General features: G+C 40.1%; 1 protein-coding gene across 8 annotated transcripts in view; it reads left to right on the top strand.

Moving 5' to 3' along the window:
- The window catches only part of STXBP5L (syntaxin binding protein 5L), a 280,722-nt gene that overhangs the window by 226,618 nt on the left and 30,908 nt on the right, over positions 1-23,196 (top strand). For 4 of the 8 annotated variants that reach the window (XM_075197466.1, XM_075197462.1, XM_075197463.1 and 1 more), the window contains 2 exons: positions 8,752-8,802; positions 12,971-13,141. In XM_075197466.1, coding sequence (XP_075053567.1) covers positions 8,752-8,802; positions 12,971-13,141 — 222 coding nt within the window. The remainder of the gene's footprint in view (positions 1-8,751; positions 8,803-12,970; positions 13,142-23,196) is intronic. The other 4 variants (XM_075197467.1, XM_075197464.1, XM_075197465.1 and 1 more) reach the window with 1 other exon arrangement.

Here is a 23,196-nt window from a genome sequence, read left to right as displayed (position 1 = left end):
TCTGGCACTTAATGCCTGCCTGTGCCTGGAGAGGAGGGACAGTAGAAGGAATAGGCATCCTAATGTTGACCAAGTACAGTAAAGGCGTATTCATGCTAATGCAGACCTGCTGAAACACGCATATACCCCTGTAAGGAGGTGTATCTTTTACACCTGCAGTAGGGTGACAATTACATGCCTTATGGTGTAAAGACGATAGCAACCAATTACCCACTAAAGGGTTAAGTCCGGTGCTCACACTTATGGTGTGAGAGAACCTTTCCTGATCATCTGTATGGATAAGGTGGTGTTGGAAATTATCCCTGCTTTCCTACATAAAGTAGTTTCCACCTTCCTTATAAATCAGGAAATTATACTTAAATGTATCTGGTCACAACCAGCTAAATGTTATATACTTTGGACCTATTCAGAGCAATCTGTATCTGTCTAAGAACGACAAAAGTAAGATAGGTAGATCAGCTCTTTGTCAATCTGACAGGACCTTGTCACGGACACTCCCTATCCAAACAGACTCTTGCATTATGGATTAAACATGTCATTGTACAGTCATTCAAAAGGAATGAACTTGTGCCAGAAACTCTTAACGCACACTCTATGAGAACAGTGAAAGCTCACAGACACAAAGGACTCAGCCATCAGTGGTAGTTCTCTGCAAAGCAGCAGTGTGGTCATCCATTCACACCTTCACCAAGTGTTATCTGGTGGATGTGACATCTTCTACTGATGCCCAGTGTGAGAGAATTCTTCAGGCTGCCACTCAATAAAAGTTACAGTTATACATTGCAAGTGTTCATTTTTCTTTTCTTTTGAGCCCACCTTGCTTGCGTACATCCCATTGTGTAGGCTGCCATGGAGGATTGAAGTTGAAATAAGCTTTCCCTCTAAATCTCTATGGTAACCACAGTTGTCTGTTTATGTTTTTCATGGTCAGCTTGGGAGGTTTCTCAAAGACACCAGGGAGCAGGAGAGCTGCACTGCATACCATCTGGGGGCATTTGTTTTTCCTGCCTCTACTCAAGCTAAGAAGGAAGTTAACCCATTGTGTAGGCTGCCATGGAGTATTTTTAGGCAAAGGAATTATCAGTAAATATATATCCAGTGTAAGTCTGTGATAACATAGGTTTTCATCATGACAGTATTATTAGATGGGTAATATAAAAGCTTTCTCAAAAGTATGAGCTTATGAGTACTGTGCTTAACCAAAATCCACAAGAAGGCAGCCTATCATTTCACTATTAACCAGTGAAATCACTGAGGCATGAGGTCTCTTTACAGAGAATCATTCCCAACAGTTCTTGTTCCAGTTCATCAACATTTATTTATATAGCGCCAGCAAATTCTGTAGCGCTTTACAATAAAGGAACGAACATTAATAAAACAATACTGGGTAATACATACAGACAGAGGTAAGAGAACCCTGCTCGCAAGCTTACATTCTATGGGACAATGGGAGGTTGAAACACAAGGGTATGTGCTACATCGTATTGCTCATTGGTTCAACTAGAATGCCAGTTAAGCGAATAATCTATTTTCCCAACCACAGAAACACACACGTTGTTTTTTCAGAAGCCAATTAACCTCCCAGTTTGTCTTTGGAGTCTGAGAGGAAACCGGAGCAACCAGAGGAGACCCACACAAACATGGGGAGAACATATAGACTTCACACAGTATCATGTAATCTTGGACTTTATCATGCTAAAAAATTGCAGGGGTCTTCCCCTAAGGAATTAAAGAGTTTTCCATTTAGTGTATCCTACAATTTGTTTAATCATCTATTTAAATGGTATTGCTCCAAAAACAATATTCACATGGAGCAGCCATAAGTCACATTAATAGATCTGTTCAGTCTCTCCTACCTCTCTTTTTGATGTTAAATACTTTCGTGTCAAAAAAGACAAAAGTATTATAGGAGTGATTATTATATTTGCTAGCTTTAGGAGCACAGAGGACCCTTCATCAGGCAAGTTTACAAATCATGACTGAGAAAATGGCACAGCATTTATGCTGTTACATCAAGAAATTTGTACAGGGGGGATACATCATTAAGATAAGCTAAAGTAATAAAAAGGAGGTTTTCATTACGATGGAAGAGTAAAAGTCCTACCAGTTGAGAGGTCTGGAGTCACTCAGCTGTGGGGTGTCAAGTGTGTCCATGTAGTGGCTCATAAATCCAACTGTTAGATTAAGTCCTTTAGTCAATGACTGGAATGTTCTTATCAGCTTGATTTCCCATATTTTTCTCTCCCTGTCATGTTTAAAAAGACCTTTCAGTATTAGGACTTTTAAATCTGTCATACTGTGTCCTGGTGCAGAGAAGTGTTTACCCACGGAGGTGTCCAGAGTCTTCTTTATTGTGGGACTATGTAGATTCATCCTGGATTGCAGTTTCTGCTTGGTCTCTCCAATATAAATTCCCTCAGGGCACCTTTTACACTGTGTTATGTACACCACATTGGAGGGTGTACATGAGAATGTGTCAGAGATTTTATAGTCCTGTGGTGTGTTGGGTATGTGTACAGTGTGTGTTGGTAGAACATGGGTGCAGGTTTTGCTTTTTTTGTTTTTGCAAGGAAAGGTGCCAGTCTCTGATGGTGATCAGAGGGCACTTCTAACGAGGAGATTTCTTAAGTTGGGAGGCTGTTTATATGATAGGAGCAGTAAATCTGGGAATATTTCCTTCAGTCTATTGTCTTTCTGAAATATGAAGGAACAAGGTTGGATCATAAATAAGATCACAGGCAAACCTCTCACAAGAGTCATCAGGGACCTTCCTTGAAGGTCAGCAGCAATTTTCCCCAAGATGTTCATGTGAGGATTGTAAGTGACCACTAGGGGCACTCTGCTGTTAACCTCCTTCTGTTTGTAATCCAGGAGGCTACTCCTTGGGATGCTTATGGCTCTGTGGATCTATAACTATTGGATAGTATCCTTGTTGTAGGTATGTATTTCTCAGTGATAGCAGGTGTTATTTTCTGTCTTCACTGTCTGAACAAATCCGAATGTATCTCAGAGCTTGGCTGTAAATGATGGACTTTTTTTATGTGTCCTGGGTGAAAGCTGTTCCATCTCAGATATGCTGGGCGGCCTGTAGGTTTATGATTGACTGATATTTGTATAGTATTGTTTTTATTGTATAGGGTCATGTCCAGGAAATGTATCTGAGATCGTGAGTAGTTAAGTGAGTCTAATGGTGAAATTTGGTGAAATTTTTATGGAAAGTCAGCAGCTCATCTTCAGAGCCAGTCCAGATTAGTATCAAATCATCAATATAAAGGAAGTATGCTAGAGGTTTCATTGTGCAAGTTGACCTCTCTTTTATCATACTCCCTGAAGAAATGCCTGGCCTTTCAATGTCGCATTAATGGTAATAGCAATTTTCAGTCATAATTAATATTATTATTCTAACATGTTGCTTCAAACTCAGCGGATGCTGGGTGTCAAGTTCTGACCATTCATTCCCATTCGCATAATCTGTCCACTTGCAGGTCAGCTAATGAGCCACTAATGTAAACACTGCCTGCTCCAAGTAATTAGAAGCACTCAAGGCAGAGCTACTGCTAAGATCATTATGACAAGAATTTATTACCGCAATTAAAATCTATTTTTCTCCCATTGACTTACCTTCCAAAAAGCATCTATGATATTGAATTCCAAGGAATTTGTCTTGATAATTCACTGCAAAATGTCATTGTATCTGGCTCATTCAACTAAAGACTGTGTATAAATATCATTGTAAAAATAATTTATTGGCTGGGTCACACAGTGAGTGGGATCAGCTGAAGACGGTATCTGAAAGGCAGCAGAATCATGCAGTAAATTAGCTGATAAAGGTAACGGGAGCAGAGGGCTGGTGCAATAAATGGCAGATGGCGTGAAATGCGTGGAGACTGGAAGAAGATAATCAGTAACACTCTGCATACTCTTCTGGATGCAGCACATGCAGAAGAGATAGACTATTAGCAAGTGATCAGACTGGATGAAAATATATTTATCATATCCGAGAGTTCAAGTGGAAGTTCTTGAACTGAGCAGTATGACCCATGTTTAATTTAACCTAGTGTCTTAAATGATGTACATCCTGATTTATTATCCATGCTGCAGACCTGCACTGCATTCATACATCCCTACAGATTACTACCCACTGCCCAGCCATGCGCCCACTACAAGTAGAATATAATATACAGTAATAATAATATTATGAAAGTATAGTGTCATTTCAAACACATAACAGGCAGGAATATCAATCTGTAATTAAATATACTAAATAATTACTAACCATTCCCGGACAGAGTATGACACATACATTGCTGGATAACCACTAGCTCCTCAGCTGTGTTAGTTGTATCTCACAGAACAGACCCTGATACAGCTTTCACAGTACTCAGTTGGTAGAAACAACAACAACCATTAGCTGTATTGAAAAGCGTCCTCTTCTCTAAATGACAGAAAATGTGCTTTTATTTGTAAAATAGGATACTTAAATCTGAAATGACTCCCAGTATATCACCTACACCATAAATAGTCTGTTTCCCTGCATACTGTAGTTTCAAAGGATTACACTCCTGTGTACCACTTATTAAAACTACTCGCAACCAAAATTCCAGTGTCCTGCAGAAAATCAGAATAGTCTAGATAGAAATTAGCATTTGTCTAATGATTGTGTTTAAAATAGACATGGGGCAGATTCAATTGTCCGCAATGATCTTAAGAACATTGCAGAAGAGCTATTTTACTGATATTGCTCACACCTCTATGGGGTGCCAGCAAAATACAGTGTTACTTCCTGGTAAAGGCAATAGACCTTTGCCACCTGTAAAATCCCTCCTAATTCAGGTGTACGGTGCGCACTGGAGAATTGATCTGGAATAATCAGTTCTGTTTTACTGAAACTGGTGTACTAATATTTATACAGAAAACACGGCATACCCTCTTGTGGTTACATAGTATAATAATTAACACAATCCTTTACATTGTAGTTATGACCATCAATCAATTGTACAAAGACATCTGTAAAACTTTTTCTCCAGACTGTCTTATGTTCTTATCTCTATATATGTTATCTCTATAAATGAGTTCTTTCTATGGCTTTAAGAAGTAAACCCTCTCACCCTTGACACATAGGTCATTAATCTAATTGGAACTCCTTTAGCCACGATGGTCTGTAGTTAATCATTCTTAACTAAATGGCCTCTACATTAACTATTTCTATGAAAGCTATATATTGCTTAATTAAAAAGATCATAACTTATTTTACACTACCGTAAAAAACAATCTGTGTGAGGTGTCTCGCAGCCGCTTCAGGTTTACTACGCTGATCCACAGTTTATAATCTGGAGCAGGAAGCAGGAGAAGTGGATGTGGCCCTATTCAGGAAGATGGTCTCCAGGACCATGTATTATAGAAATAAAGGAAAGGGGCACAAAAGATATGTTCACGCTTTGTGCATCAGTTTGTAACATACTGATAAGGAAAATAATCTCTAAATGCAGAGTCAGATGAAAAGCAAATTCTTCTTTATTGCATGCATACACGGATGTCTAGTTCATACAGGAATAGACATACTAACTTCAGTTTATATGGCCCATTGGCTGGCACTTATCCAAGCTTTATTCGTTGTATTCAATTTCTATAGTGAACAAAACATGTATCTATTATATAGTGCTACTAATTCCGCATCGCTGTACAGAGAACTTACTCGCATCAGTCCCTGCCTCAATAGAGCTTAAAGTCTAAATTCCCTAATACACACACAGACAGAGAGAGACCAGGGTCAATTTTGATAGCAGCCAATTAACCTACCAGAATGTTTTTGGATTGTGGGAGGAAACCGGAGCACCCGGAGGAAACCCACGCACACACGGGGAGAACATACAAACTCCACACAGATAAGGCCATGGTTGGGCATCAAACTGATGACCCCAGTGCTGTGAGGCAGAAGCACTAACCACTGGAGCCTTATCTATTACATAAATATGATCGTGAACCACCTTTAATGCTAACTTATTCAAACCAATATGGCTTTTTCATAGAGCATCTTTGAGGTAGATAAGAAGTTCATTGTTCACGGCCCTTCATGGCCAGAGTTCTTCCCTTCAGGCATGAATCACATCACAATACATACAGTCATTGCACGGGAAGAGGCATATGTCTGACTACATTTAACTCCAAGAAGGGACATTATCAGCATGGGAGGGCTGGCAAATTTTACCCCAAGGGGCAAGACTTGAGTCAATAGCATATTAAGAACATTTTACAGGGATAAAAAGCAAGTGACCCAGCCCAAGGTAGTCCACTATGGTACCAGCCCAGGGGGCAGATTCTCCACAACCCAGCATGCCCCTGATTATCAGATAGAAATTTATCGTGTACATTCATAAGTTCATTGGGTACAGTACATTTGAATAAGAGTATGATGTAAAATATTGTTCTAATTATTATCGTAGCCTCAGGTATCCATCTTTAATTTTCATTCAGTTTCCATTATCCACTCTTCTCTCACAATATATTTACATGTTTTATAACATTCTCTCTGTCTAACCTCTTTTAACTGAAACTTAGAGGTGCCCAATACAGTTTTCAGCCCAAACAACCAGATCTATCTGTATTAGCTTCGCTCAGATGACATGGGGTCCTACTAGTGTATTCAGCACATGGATGGTATTGTCATATTACATGATAAACTATAACCTAACTGATTTATATAGTTCTCAGTGGTCCATGTTCGGTTCCTGAGTAAAACTGACATCTAACACCACCTTTTTATAACAAGATTTTAGGCCCATTTGCCAGTCACAAAATCTTTGTATCAGAGCTAAGAGATCTATGAGAAATCAATTTAATTAGTAGTGTAAACTAAGCAGGGACCATCAGGCCATCACAACCCGTCTTCTTTCACCATGAAACTATTATTCAGTCCCTTTCACTTCACAATAAAAAACTGACATATTGTGGTAATACCGTACATCTATCTGATTTGATTGTATTGATAATGCCACATACATATTCTTTAGGGAAGAGATTTGTAGTTGATTTGTGAATTACCTCTAGTTTTCCGTACCATTCATCATACATTGTACTGACTACAGCTTTCCTGGGAGAGTCTCAGAACTTGTAGGGAATGTAAGGAAATCTCATCAGGTTAGCATCTACTCTCAAAGGCTGCAAGCGTGCCCTTAAGACTCATTTCTTTAATCAGGTCTATCAGTCCTCCTAACTCTCTCCCCCAGTAAGTACCACCCTATTTGTGTCTCCCCCTTCCCTTTAGGATGTAAGCTCTCATGAGCAGGGCCCTCTGTCCTTGTGTGCTCCTTCTACTATTCCATCACCCCCTGTACCTCTTGGCTGCTTCCCTAGCCCTGTTTTCCCTGTTTTCTTAAGCTTTGGCCTTCTTCTCACTGATTTCTACCATCCCTTTCACTATCTGTCCCAGAAATAATCTGATTTGCTTTACTCTTGTCACCTGTGTTTGTATATCTGTCCTCTTTCAAACGAACATTAAAAACCCACCTTTTCCTTAAAGCCTTCCAGTCTCATGCCTAAACTCCCACCGGTCGGCTACCTCTCTTTCTCATCCCTTCTTCCCTTCTCCCCCTTCCTCGACTCCGTCTCCATTTCTCCCGTCTCTCCATCTCATCCATGTGTCTGTCTGTCTTCCCCTCCCTTTAGATTGTTCGCTCCTTTGAGCAGGGCTCTCCTACCTCCTGTTTCCATCACTTTTAACTGCGCTCTCCAGCTCCTCTGCTCACCTCCTCTCAGTCCCTCTGCCCTCTGTCTCCTCTCGCTTCTCTCCGCTCCCCTCAGTGACTCTCAACCTGTCATCTGTGCCCACCCTCTTGGGCCATAGTTACCTGCCTATACTCACTTTTCCCCTCCCTCCCTCTCTTTCATGCTGTGCCTGAGCCCCCTGAGTTATAGTGCTTACTGTTACTTGTACTGTGCCGTTTCACCTTGTACTGTGCCTTTGTTTGTCCCTGTACGGCGCTACGGATACTTTGTGGCGCCCTATAAATAAAAATTAATAATAATAATAATAATATATATTTTTGTATCATGTTGTGTCTTGGTTCTCTGTTTTCTGTATATGTAATGTACGGCGCTGCGGACCCTTTGTGGCGCCTTATAAGTCAAAGATAACAATAATAATAAAATCTTTGTCCATCTGGAGAGCTATAGTTTGTATGCTGATGATTACATGCTGTAGGAAGGCTGTAGTACTTCTGGATCATATTACAACATTGTTGGTGGATTCTCTACTTTGCAGACTTTTCACAAACATTTAGTACAACCTAACTCCTGAAAAACTGCCAAAACCTCCACTGGTCATAGTAATGAAATATCATGGATACTTCTCCAGCCCAGTCTTACTTTTTTAGAGCATCTCACACTAGACCAGCCATTATAGATTGTTTATTGCTACATCCAATTACATTCAGCTTCCAGCCATTCATAACCGAAGGTCAGCAATACAGAGGTGCAGCCAGCTATAGAGTAAATGTTATATTTATTTGTATCAAAATAAATAAAACATGTCGTAATCCAACTACTCAACATAGCTCTCACTGATAGACAGAAGCTATGTGACCTTCTGAAGCCCTTTGCTCACTGGAAGCCAGTCTTCCTGGTTCTGCTACAAGTGGTCTGGTTGCCCCTCTGTGTGCCCTGCAGTCTCTCTTTCCACATATTGTCATTTTTGTTCTTCTATAATTTTATTTGGCATTTAATAATGACATTCTCCTTTTTCTGTTGTTTCAGTTAAAGGATCAAGAAAGTTAAGTCTGCCAACAGATCTTAAGACTGATCTTGGTACGGTAGGCGAAAGCCAACAGTTTTAAGCTTATCACTTTCATTTGGCAAAACATTTTGTACCGACCAATCCATGAGATTTCATGGTCTTCCTTCCAATGCTTGGCTTGGCGGAGGCTACTCTATTCATGCAGTACTGTTGGCAGCATCCAGCATTTCCACTTCTGTAACACTCATTTCCTAAATCATTTTCGAGCAGAGACACATTTGGAGAAAGTGGTGAAAAGTCGACATGCTCATTGTCATTTCAGTAACTACTCTTCACCAACCAATCCCACAACCCCACAATGTCATATGAGAACTCTGGCAAGAGTTCACACAAACTTATGGTTGATGTTCACATTTATACATACATATTTTATTACAGAATGAACATATATTTTGTTTAACTCTTTTAAATTGTTCCTGTAAGTAGCTTCAGAGTGAACAATATGTATGGTTGCGTTCTAGAAACCAGTGGCTGATACTGTTTCAATATAAGAAGTATAACAGTGTTGTTGTACATTGTAGCAACACACCTCTCCCGATCAGTTCTGACAAGTATTCTGTGTATATACATATGTCTTATATTCTACATCACCATGTTGTTCCTACTGCCTATCTTGCGCTGTGGAATCTACATTGGTATTCTCTAATAGCCTGAAATTGTCAGCAATGAATGCTTAATAAGCTCTATTCTTACTTGTACTACTCTTGGTTATACTCCCTTTTAACCCACTGACTTATCTACTTTCATATACAGAGTTCAAGTACCACCTATCTTGTAGTAAATATATTTGTGTCTATTACCCCTTATTGCATTGGTGACCTCTTTAAATGAACAACAGTATACATAGTTATAAGATAGTCTGTGATCTTTTAGTCTCTTTCATCGTTTCCACGTCCTATTTTCAGCCTTACTATCCCCCCCCCTCCTGCCAATGAGTAGTGGGTGTCTTTATGTATCACAGGGCGTGTCTTGCGTTTCTGATGCTCTGGGCTGCCCCCTTCTCATGCCCTAAAGCACCCAGTCGTCGCACTTCTGTTATATGGACCATTCCTCCCCACTTTCCCATCCATAGGACAAAGCTATCCTGATCGGATGGCGGGAAAGAGCACTGGAATCTGGACTGCTCCACCTAAATCGTGACTGTTGGGAGTTATGTTTTAGCACCAACATCTTTCATACTGCCCACCCTGGTTTTACAGTATCCCCTTGTTTTAGAAATTAACATAAGTGCTTTTTTACCCATATTAGTTGTGCATTTTTTATGCTCTTCATACAGACACAATGCTTAGTTCCCCGCTCCTTGCATACAAACAGATTACAGCAAAAAAGAAGATGTTAGGTCTGCAGCAGCTTTGGACATACCTCATATAATGATCATAACAAGTTATTGCCATTTAATCATTATTTAGAGGAGATGCTCTCACTACACACAAATTTACATAAAGATGAAGGCATTCCAGTCCAATGATCATTCATATGATTACTCACATTATAAAACCACATTTTATTATTATTTGTTTATTATTCATATATTATTTTCACCAGACCAAAAAACGGTAAAATTATTTTAAAATTTATGTAAAGAAGTGAAAAAGACAGAGATTGTGTATAATAAAATGTTCCAGTACCTCAAGTGGAGCCGGCGATTGTTGTCTGTAATTTGCAAGTTTGGGACCTTAGGTGGAATTTAATTACGGACGATGTTTCTCTGCGCATTTTTTCCAGTACTACGGTACCTCAAAATCACAGATTCCTCCTCGCCCTTTGTGGGGGGGTTTGAGAAATCCGCAATGTTGTGGTAACGCAGAGTGCCTCTGCGACTAATAACATTAATAATTCTGCTGTGTTGTTCCCCTTTTCCATGTGGATGTCTTGCCTTCTCGATCTCTTGTAATGTGTCATATATGGATACCTACATTTTTCAATCACATATATGTGAAGATCTCTTTCAGAAGTTTCAATCAGATTTCCCCTTTCCTTTCATTTCTCTAAGCTATACATGTTAATATCCTTGAGCCGTTCGTGTTATTATTGGTGCTTAATACCCTGCACCATTTTTAGCCCTCTTTGAGTAATTTATTTTTAATAGATATCTTTCTGAAAGTAAACCTGAAACCTGACCACAATACTGTATGTAAGATCTAATTGCATGTAACCAATCGCAATACGGTATGTAAGATCTAATTACACGTAACTGATCGGAATACTGTATGTAAGATCTAATTACACGTAACTGATCGGAATACTGTATGTAAGATCTAATTACACGTAACTGATCGGAATACTGTATGTAAGATCTAGTTATATGTGATGTTAAATACTTTTGTGTCAAAAAAGACAGAAGTATTATAGGAGTGATACCTTTATTGGCAAACCAAAAAAAAATATTATATTTGCTAACTTTCAGAGCACAGAGGTCCCTTCATCAGGCGAGTTTGAAAGCTTGCAAATATAATAATATTTTTTGGTTAGCCAATAAAGGTATCACTCTATAATATTTTTGTCTTTTTTGACACAAAAGTATTTAACATCACATAGATTTTTCTGGCTAACACAGTATTGCAATAATAATAAAAATATATTTTTTGCTACATATTTTAATAAGATCTAATTACACGTAACTGATCACAATACTGTACATATATATATATATATATATATATATATATATATATATATATATATATATATATAGAGTGACTGTCGCTGGAAGTGAAGAACAGTGTAGGCTTGTATTGACGTACAAGTAGCATATAATTTCTTATTTACCATGTTTCACTAAGGGATTGTCATGTCAAATATCAAACTTATATTATCAAATATCAATCATATATTATGCTCTGCGTTATATAAAACTTCTGAAATTCACTCTTGAAAAAATGCGTTTGTACAAATATTGCAATATGATTCATTTAATCACATTAAAGTAAGTAAAATTTAAAATACTGTTTTGCAAATATATGAGCCAAGCCGTGCCTACATTGCTGCTAGAATGCATAAGCTAGATGGAAGTACTTGCGGATGAGTGGAAAATTGCACAGGTCGATGGGAGGGGTCAAACAAGGGTGTTCTGGCAAAGTATGGAGTAGGAGCGCTACGCTTTTATACAGTTCAGACACAGGCTATTTTTAGCATCAGGGTGTACCCTATTTACACAAACATGGGTTTACATGCATTGGAAAGCTAACAATATTTACACTTGGAAATTCTAGAAATGTTGTGATGTCTTGCATCACATGCTGTCCACAATGTTGTTCAAACCTTTCTAAACAAAGGCCACACAGTAACGACCCCCTGCTGGGCCTTTGGTCAGAGCAGGCATCTGACATGTCATCACAAAACTTATTTAGCAATTCCTGCCATCAGACTCCCTCCCCATGCCTAATTGGAGGTTTCCACTAGCAACCTTACAAATCCCACACAATGACACTTCCATGCAAAACACATCCCAATACACAAAAGACCTCCATCCACAAAGGCCTATTGTATCAGATATATACATCAGAAATAAGACATATCCTTTAGTAAGGTTAAAACAGGAAAAATGAGTTTCTACCCTGGTCTCAGAAATAACGATTTCCTATCTCAGAATATATACAATATAAAAAATAAGTGCATTGGCAATTATATAAATATGCACCCTGCACTATTTCCTTTAAATAAATTGCTACCATAAGTTAATTATGAGTGATCCAGTCACACACACAAAATGCCACATGGAATAAAAGCATTCTGATGCTCTCTCACACTCATAATTCATTTAAGCCTGAGCAGGATTTTATATAATAAAAGGGGTGATACTAATGTGGTAGGAGGGTGGACTGAGACATGATGGTTACACTTAGTCTTTTCTACAGACTGCGCAAGTTACAGAAGAACTCTCAGCTACTCCGAGGAGAACCTCCTCTTATTGTTTATATTCGTATTATCTTTCCACCATGTGACACCCCTACAGGTTGATGCACCCCTTAAGAGCAACTTATAGACATCATTACTGCTGACAGTGCAGGATGATGCAGTGATACAATCTGCTCCTTCTTACTACTGTACATAAAGGGGACAGTGTTAGTGCGTCCTATGTATGTCTGAGGCATTTACATTATAAACTATGCTATAAATTTAATAGAGGTTATGGCAGCTAAATGTCACTCATGACTGACTCTCATATCTGTTTTCTAGATCATGTGAATGGCCACTGTACAAGTCCAACATCACAGACTTGCAGTTCAGGGAAACGAGTCTCCAGCGCTGATGGCACAAAAGCCAACAGAAGGGGCCCGGGAAGACCACCATTTCGGAAAGCACAGTCTGCAGCATGCATGGAGATATCCCTACCAGTCACGTGTGAAGGTGAGTCCATGTGGTATCCCTCCCTATGCAGGCGACTCGTGTCCAGAGATGCACGGGTCACATCTGTACCTACATACTCTTTATTTCATGTCCGAAGGAGCCATTTATAATCCTGACTGCTGTGTGTAGTATTAGTACTCTGTGTCTAGATATAGCTGGCATGACCCCCTCATCACGTGCCTAGAGGATATGTAGATGGCATGACCCTTTCCAAACACTTTGTATTGGCATGATTGTAGTCTCTCACCTGTATAGTTTGTAGTGACAGTTACAGATGTAGCATTTTAAAGTGTCTTTAAAGCTGGACAATTCTGCTGCCATCGTGTAGCCCATGCGCTATGATTTCTCCACCAAATCAGTTATACTCGCACTACAAAAGTAAACCATACACAGTTTCACTTCCATAATGCTTAATTATATGTAACTGACATAGAGGAGTGAAATATAATATATATGTATAGATCAGCTATGGTCCTCCAGCTGGTCCTGTTTTGAGGATTTTCCTCAGTTGCAAGAGGTGGGATAATTACTAACTCGATCATATAGATTAATTCACATGGCACAATTAATGATTTTCCCAAAAAGGAGTTGATTAACCTATCTGAAAATTGTTAGGTGGGGCAGCTTTGCCAGGTCTTCCCAAATTCCATTGCAAACTGTTTTATTGTATCAACAAAGATTAAAATGCACATTTCAATGCTTTACTTAGGCCTCACCGCAATCTGCCCAAACCACACCCAATACACCTATCTCATGTCACTTTATAACAAGGTAACATCCTTACCCAGAACTGCCCTGGAAGACTAGGACCATTGGGAAATATGTTATTCACCTTAACCTTAGGTTCAATACTTTTATTCTGTAGAAATGTAATAGAAAGCCAAGTGGTTGTGGTGGAAATGGCATCTTCCTCCCAACGGTGATGTAAAGAAGCTGTATCACAGGACTTTACCATGCTTGGTTATTGGACCTAAGGCAGAACATTTTATACAGAATTAACTGTGTTTTCCAGTTACACTACCAAGAATTCAGCAGAGGTCTAGGAGCATCACGTCAGTAGTTACACTCAATTATTCTGCTGCTGAACTCTTGAGCCTATCCACCCTGCCGTCTGATCACTTTTTGATTCTACCTGTACCACTAATGTGTTCTTCCGATGCCTATTCCGAGGCTGAAGGTTAAACATTTTTGGGGAATATACTCATTTCCTGTATCTCACTCCATAATTGATGACTTATTTGAACCCATTAATGTGTTTCACAGATGCTTCCACTGGAGGTTTTCTTCCAGGCACAGAGTTTTCAAGGCATATGGCTGTAACCTATAGGCTAATATATGCAGAAGCCCAGGACAGCATCCATTAATGATGCAATCCAGATTAAGGGGACACACCCTAACTTTGTTCATTGATGAGGCTACTTCTCCACTCATTGTCTTTGATAGAACCAGCCACACAGCTGTCCAAGTCTACATGGCATGAGCACAAATGACTGATATTACACAGTAAGAGTGTGTGTGTGGGCAGCACAGTACATAGCACTTTATGTGCACTGATCTCTCCCTTACACTGGAAAATATGGAACCTTCTTGAATGCAGGAATTGTGCTGTCAGAAGATGTTACTAACACTGTATACATCTCTTCTCTCCATTTCATTTTTGCAGTGGTTGTGGCCTGAGTTTTTCTGGACACAGTTAAACTTCAATCTGTATTCTTGGTATCGAGAGGGGTACACCTACTCCTGTATTTCTGTAACGTTGTGGGCAAGATGACACCTTACACTGTATTCCTAGACTGTTGTACACAGAAATACCTGTATATCAGCAGTTGTGGAGTGAGGGCACATCCATCTGGTATTGCTGGTGGACAGTACACAGGAGTAACCCTCATCTTGTATTGCTGGCATGTCGTGGACAAGAATACGTCTCATCTTGTATTGTTGCCTTGTAACAAATAGGAGTACACTTCAACCTGTATTCTTGGGGTAGACAGGAGTACATCTCACTCTGTATTTTTGGGTTGATAGGAGAACACCTCTTACTGTATTCTTGGGGAAGATAAGAGAACACCTCTGTCACGTCTTTCACTAGAAATACCACTGACTGGTATTGGCGCTACTAAGCTGGGAGGCGCTGAGTCTAACGCACCACAGGTGTTCATCAGGGACCCCCGCAAGGAAGTATGGGCTTTGCTGCGTGAGGTGCACAGGTCGCGGTTCTCCCAGATAGTTACCAGTGCAATCGATGGAGCGTAGTCAGACAGGCCAAGTCGAAACCAGAGAAGCGCAGTTCCACGGAGAGGAGACAAAGAGTAATCAGGAACGGTCCAAGGGTCAGTACCAGAACGGGCAGCGAAGTACAAAGGGAGATCCGGAGGAGTAGTCAGACAAGCCAAGACAATCAGTAACACAGGAGACAATCAGGAACTTTACAATAACGCTGGAGCAGGGTAGAACCAATACTCTGGCACCCTAATGGTGCCAGAGTGAGGTTTAAATAGAGGGCAGGAGGAAATGAGGAGGAGGATTTCCAGCGATCAGACTCAGCTGATCGCCGGGCAAGCCTCCCGTTGCTAGGACACAAAATCGGCGAATCGCGCATGCGTGCGAGCCGCGATCACATTGGCGGAAGACGTCCCGTTGCTAAACAACAGGATGAGCACTGCGAGCAGAAGGCGTCCGCCTCCGGCAGCCATGGGAGGTGCCGAGACGGCACCTGACAACCTCTTACTGAATTTTTGGCGTGGATAGGAGTACACTTCACCCTGTATTTTTGGGTTGATAGGAGAACACCTCTTCCTGTATTCTTAGTTTGGATAGGAGAACACCTTTTCCAGTATTATTAGCATGGATAGAAGAACACCTCTTGCTGTATTCTTGGGGTGAATAGGAGAACATCCCTTCTTGTAATCTTGGCGTGGATAGGAGAACACCTCTTCCTGTATTCATGACGTGGATAGGAGAGCATCTCTTCCTGTATTCTTGGGGTAGATAACAGAACACCTCTTCCTGAATTCTTGGCATGGATAAGAGTACACTTTACCCTATATTTTTGGGTTGGTAGGAGAACACCTCTTCCTGTATTGTTGGAGTGGATAGGAGAACACCTCTTCTTGTATTCTTGGGGTGGATAGGAGTAAACTTTACCCTATATTTTTGGGTTGGTAGGAGAACACCTCTTCCTGTATTGTTGGAGTGGAAAGGAGTAAACTTTACCCTATATTTCTGGGTTGGTAGGAGAACACCTCTTCCTGTATTTTTGGAGTGGATAGGAGAGCACCTCTTCCTGTATTCTTGGCTTGGATGGGGAACACCTTTTCCTGTGTTCTTGAGGTGGATAAATTGAAAAATGTGGTTATTAATTCATACTTTAGGTGAGTTTGAATTACTGTAACTATTTGAAGACTGAAGGTGAGGAAGAATTTTATATAACTGCTCTAAAATACACTATATGGACAAAAGTATTTGGCCACACATGTTAATTATTAAATTGAGGTGTTTCAATCAGACCCGTTGCCAGAGGTCTATAAAATAAAGCTTAGTGGAATGGTTTTCCATGGCCGAGCAGCTGCGCGCAAGCCTCACATCCCAAAGACCAATGCCAAGCATCAGATGAAGTGGTGGAAACGTGTTCTGTGGGGTGATGAATCACGCTATCTGTTTGGCAGTCAGATGGGTGAGGAGAACGTTATCTGCCTGACTGCATTATGCCAACTGTGAAGTTTGGTGGAGGAGGGATAATGGTATGGGGCTGTTTTTCATGGTTTGGGCTAGGCCTCTTATCTCCAGTGAAGGGCAATCTTAATGCTTCAGCATACCAAGTCATTTTGGACAATGCTAAGCTTCCAACTTTGTGGTGACAGTTTGGGGAAGGCCCTTTTCTATTCCAACATGACTGTGTCCCAGTGCACAAAGCAAGGACTACAAAGACATGGTTTGATGAGTTCGGTGTAGAAGAACTTGACTGGCCCGCATAGAGCCCTGACCTCAACCTCATTGAACACCTTTGGGATGAACTGGAACGGAGGTTGTGAGCCAGGCCTTCTCGTCCAACATCAGTGCCTGATCTCATAAATGCTCTACAGAATGAATGGGCACAAATTCCCACAGAAACACTCCAACATCTGTGGAAAGCCTTCCAAGAAGAGTGAAAGTTGTTATCACTACAAAAGGAGGACCATCTCCATATTAAAGTATACAGTCAAGTCCATAAATATTGCGACATCGACACAATTCTCATATTTTGGGCTCTATACACCACCACAATGGATTTGAAATGAAACTAACAAGATGTGCTTTAACTGCAGACTTTCAGCTTTAATTTGAGGGTATTTACATTCAAATCAGGTGAACGGTGTAGGAAGTACAACGGTTTCTATATGTGCCTCCCGCTTTTTAAGGGACCAAAAGTAATGTGACAAACTAAACAATCCTACATCAAACTTTCACTTTTTAATACTTTATTGCAAATCCTTTGCAGTCAATTACAGCCTGAAGTCTGGAACGCATAGACATCACCAGACGCTGGGTTTTATCCCTTGGTGATGCTCTGCCAGGCCTCTTCTGCAAATGTCTTCAGTTCCTGCTTGTTCTTGGGGCATTTTCCCTTCAGTTTTGTCTTCATCAAGTGAAATGCATGCTCATGTATGTTGTGGATCATGAGCAGTTCCTTTCCTTCTCCATACTCTTTTCTTCACATCACTCTGGTACAAGTTGATCTTTGTCTCATCTGTCCATAGGATGTTGTTCCAGAACTGTAATGGCTTTTTTAGATGTTGTTTGGCAAACTCTAATCTGGTCTTCCTGTTTTTGTGGCTCACAAATGGTTTACATCTTGTGGTGAACCCTCTATATTGACTCTTGTGAAGTCTTCTCTTGAGTGTTGACTTTGACACATATACACCTACCTCCTGGAGAGTCTTCTTGATTTGGCCAGCTGTTGTGAAGGGGTTTTTCTTCACCAGGGAACAAAATTCTTCTGTCATCCACCACAGTTGTTTTCTGTGGTCTTCCGGGTCTTTTGGTGTTGCTGAGCTCTCTGGTGCGTTCTTTCTTTTTAAGAGTGTTCCAAACAGTTGATTTGACCACACCTAATGCTTTTGCTATCTCTCTCATGGGTTTGTTTTGATTTTTCAGCCTAATGATGGCTTGCTTCACTGATAGTGACAGCTCTTTGGATCTCATATTGAGAGTCGACAGCAACAGATTCCAAATGCAAATGTCACACCTAGAATCAACTCCAGACCTTTTACCTGCTTAATTGATGATGAAGTAACGAGGGAATAGCCCACACATGTCCATGAGTCGATTGTCCCATTACTTTGGGTCCCTTAAAAAGTGGGAGGCACATATAGAAACCGTTGTAATTCCTACACCGTTCACCTGATTTGGATGTAAATACCCTCAATTTAAAGCAATGTTCAGGAATACTAACTGTAAGTCTGTAAACAGTGACTATCATAGTAAATTTCTCGTTGTACTGTTTTTCTACTCCTTATTAATATTATCTTTTATTTATAAAGCGGTGACAAATTATGCAGTGCTGTACATTGAGATGATCATGACACAAACAAGTTACATACAATGACATGACACAGAAGACGTGGGGATCACTTGATACATAAAGTAGCAGAATAACAATTGTAGCTGTTCTTCAAGTGTGTGTGGTGATAACAGGGAAAGCATTATGAGCCGTCAAGAGTAAAGAAGTCATCGACAACTGGCATTTCTGTGCATCTACCAGTGGTGCATCATGGTTGAAACAAGGGTAGACAGTGGAAGGGAGACAAAAACACAGAACTCTGGTGTCCTCCACAATTTGTTCTCAACTGATCCTCTTCTGGTTCCGAGAAGTTGTTCACTTTAATGCTGCTCTCTGGTTATCTGCCAGCTTTGAGTAGCTGTGTGTGTTGTGCAGTGTTTTTCTTTGCACAATGTTTGCTGCTGGAAACAGAGCCAGGAGTTATGTAACCATGTACAGCATCAGCTGCTACCACTGAGGAGGCCATGGAGATCACCAAAGAAGGAAGAGAGATGGCAACAGCAATGACAGTTGTACTCTCTGTGACCAGCAGCTATACTGAGATGGTATTCAGTAGATGGTGTGATGACATGTCTCAGCACCAGGCTTGTCATTTCCCACAGGCTTCACAAATTGTTAAAACTTTATATTTGTGGGGAGATAATTATGTGAGAAGTAGAGCACAGAGCTAATGTATAGTGTAGCTATCACTAACTGCTGTCCTGTTTAATATACATAGAGTCAGAGGTTCCCCAGCCCATTTTGTTATCTGGTGAGCTATTTATATGTAATACTCTGTGGCCAGGTCCATTTGTAGACTAAATTGGCCCCCCTACAGAGTGAATGCTGGAACTTCACATGCCTCATTGAATGTCCACTCAACATTACAGTTGGAGAGAAGGATTGTAGTAAAATTATTATTAGCAACTCCTACAGTAGCTTCTAGCTTCAGGTGTAGTTCAGAAAACAACTAGCAGGGAAGTACTTCTCAGTATGTCCAAAATTTAGGAGTCACTTTCACCGGTTAGGAGGCCATATATTGTGCGTAGTATACAAAACTAAGTCATATCTCGTACATTGTATAATGTGCTGAGCCCTGTCTGGAGCCATCACTGTTAATGAATCAGAGTGATAGAACTGGCTGACGCTGTTCCGGAGCCTGGTGGGAGAAGGGAGACAGGATCCTCCACAGATTTCCAAGACTAGGTAGCTTGTGTAATGACAGCAGAATGTGAAGACTACATTTAAACACAATATAAATGCATGTTTGATTGTATACACTGTTACCATTTTTCACAATAAACATAACATAAGCTTGACAACTATCTACATTCATGTTTACCTACTTCCTGGTGTAAAGCCTGTATCTCTGTGGACAGAAGTGGAAATGTAGAAGTGCTTTATGTGGAAAACATTACCCCAGAAGACAAAGTTTAGTTGATTTGCTATCTCTAAAAGAGATCTCTATCCCCACATAGAAAAGCCTTGGCTGCTGGTAAGAGCCTATTCAAATCATTGCATCTGATGCAAGGAGTTTAAAATAATTTTTAATTGAATAAAGGTCTCTCCAAACACTTGTTACCACCTTATTTAGTGTAAAACAGAGTCTTTGTTCTTGATGTGTCATAGTCCAATCTAAAATCAATACTTCTTTCTTGATCCATTGTAGTCCAATGGGGGAAAAAAACAAAACAATGCACCCTCTCAATGACACTACCTGCCTCTAATTGATGTGAGCAGAGAGTCCCCAAAACTTCCTACCAGCCAATCACAAGTGGCCAACATGTGACACTGCTTGCGATTTGAAGAAAAAAACCCTTGATAATGGCGCACAATATATAGAGAATACTAACAGGGGCGCACGGAGGATTTGTCAGGGGGGGTTTCCTCCGCCCCCCGGAAAAAATAAATAAATCTAGAGACCTGCCGCGCATGCGCGGCAGCGCCGTTTCGGCTGCACTGTAGTATACAGCAGCCGCGGCGCTGTCAAAGAAGCATCCGCGGCGGTGCTGTATACAATACAGCACCGCCGCGGACGCTTCTTAGACAGCGCCGCGGCTGCTGTATACTACAGTAGGGCACTTGTAGGGCACTTTTTAGCGGATGGGGGGGGGTTTCTGGAGACCCAGAAACCCCCCCTGCGTGCACCACTGACTAATAAAGTTATATATAAAAAGTACAAAGCAGCTATATAAATGAGACTGCAATCCTCCACAGTTAAGCAAACCACATTTTCTTTCCCATTATATTAAGGGGACAAAATTATTTGATTGTTATATTATTCGGGTACTATGTAATGCCAAATTGTGCAACTTAAATAATTATATCCATCTTTAACAATCAGTTAATATTATTATATATTCACATTTCCCCCATAATTTCCCCATTCATTTTGCCCCTTAGTCAATAAATAATGATTGCTCAAATTATTTAAATGTCAATGGTGCTTTCTCTTATGTCCTGAATGGCAATATGCAGTGTGAGCAATCTCGCCTCTCACAACCACTTCTTATATTTTGGCCATTTGGATGGCGGTTTTGTGGCGGCTTTGCAAACCCCAGCTTAGTAAATCCAGTGTTTGTATGTTCATTATTGTTAAAATTAGGATGGCGATTTGTAAAGTGGTGGTTTTGAAAAATATCAATTCTGGCTGTTTTAATGGCAATTTGGACTTTACGCCGGAATAATCACAGAAAGCCGACGGTTTCACCAACCCGCCCTTTAGTAAATCTAGCCCCAAATGTGTATTTAAAATTGTAATATAAACATTAGTAATAAAGTCTGTCACGAATCACCAGTACAGTATAACTGTCGTTTTAATATATGTTACAATCAATTGCAACATATAGACCTTATATTTAAAAAACATACATAAAGATAAGTTACATTAAGCGCATGATTGGCTGATAAACCTGTTAATTTCTCAGAAGTATTACATAGTAACAGTGAATTAAAAAAAGACTCTTATCCAAACATGATTATCAAATATAAATATAAAAAATCACATATGTAAATATGCAAACAGATATACACTATTGTAAAAACTGTTCTTATCTTTAAACAAAAATATTTACTAAATGTCAGTGGTGCAGAATGGTAACATACAGTAGGATCGGAGCCGATGGTAAATACAATAATGCTTCTCTTTAATTGATCTTCAGTAGCCGTATGTTTGAACCCTAAGATCCTGCTGAGTCTATTGATACACTGTAAATTAGAAAATGGGTCTATATTATCAGGTATCAAACCTGAGATTTCCCATAAAAGTTCTTAGCACAATGTCAATTGGTATAGCGGAACAAACCTCCAATATAATTAAATTCACAGCTGATCTGGAACATATAATTCAAATTACACTTTGTTCCATGGATAATTTGAATAAACAATATCATGATAATCCTCAGAGCTGAACTGAAAAGCAAAACTCTACGCAACAAGTGAACTGCCCACTCAGAACACCAAAGGTTTATTGTTGATGCTATCATCATCATCATCACCATTTATTTATATAGCCCCACTAATTCTGCAGCGCTGTACAGAGAACTCACTAATATCAGTCCCTGCCCCATTGGGGCTTACAGTCTAAATTCCCTAACATACACACAGTCACACACACACACACACACACAGACTAGGGTCAATTTTGTTAGCAGCCAAATAACCTACCAGTATGTTTTTTGGAGTGTTGGAGGAAACCAGAGCACCCGGAGGAAACCCACGCAAACACAGGGAGAACATGCAAACTTCTCACAGATAAGACCTTGGTTGGGAATTGAACTCATGACCCCAGCGCTGTGAGGCAGAAGTGCTAACCACTTAGCCACCGTGCTATGACTTTTATTTTGACACACAATTATTTCCTTTTTCAGTGTGTATATTATTTACAGGTGATGGGGATGGCCATGGGAACCCGGTTCGCCCTGACCTCTGCCAACCTATACATGGACATGGGTGCGTTCAAATCTGAGCGCATCTGGGGCGGCAAGCTTGCAGAGAGGAGTATTCTGTATTTACATAAAGCCAGTGGTTAAAATGGGGGATACACAGGGGTAATGTATATTTCTACTTCCCCTTCTGCTCTGATTGTAACACTCACATTCCAGTCACTTACATTATATATATACACAGTGATGGAAGTGGGCTCTACACAGCGGTATGTCATACTGCCACTTCTCCTACTGCCTTTCTTGTAACACTATCACATTCAAGTCACTTACATTTTATATATATATATATATATATATATATATATATATATATATATATATATATATATATATATATATATGTATAAAGGAATAAAGGAAACACGGCGCCACATAGTGTATTACCACAATAAAAATAGATAATGTAATGAGAGAAAATAAGGTGTGATGAGTCAGATACACACTCAAAAAATGTAACTTCTCTCCAATAAGACCGATGGAACCGAAAGGGTGATTAGATATATGCAAGAGTGACAGCACACTATGTTCAATGCCACCAATGAAATCACCAATAACCATATATCTGCGTACCAGATGGTAGAACCAGAAGA

The sequence above is a fragment of the Mixophyes fleayi genome, chromosome 2, assembly GCF_038048845.1.
Source record: "Mixophyes fleayi isolate aMixFle1 chromosome 2, aMixFle1.hap1, whole genome shotgun sequence".
In the NCBI taxonomy this organism is placed as follows: domain Eukaryota; kingdom Metazoa; phylum Chordata; class Amphibia; order Anura; family Limnodynastidae; genus Mixophyes; species Mixophyes fleayi.
The sequence above is the reverse complement of the archived record's forward strand: the minus strand, read 5'-3'. Positions and strand labels throughout refer to the sequence as shown.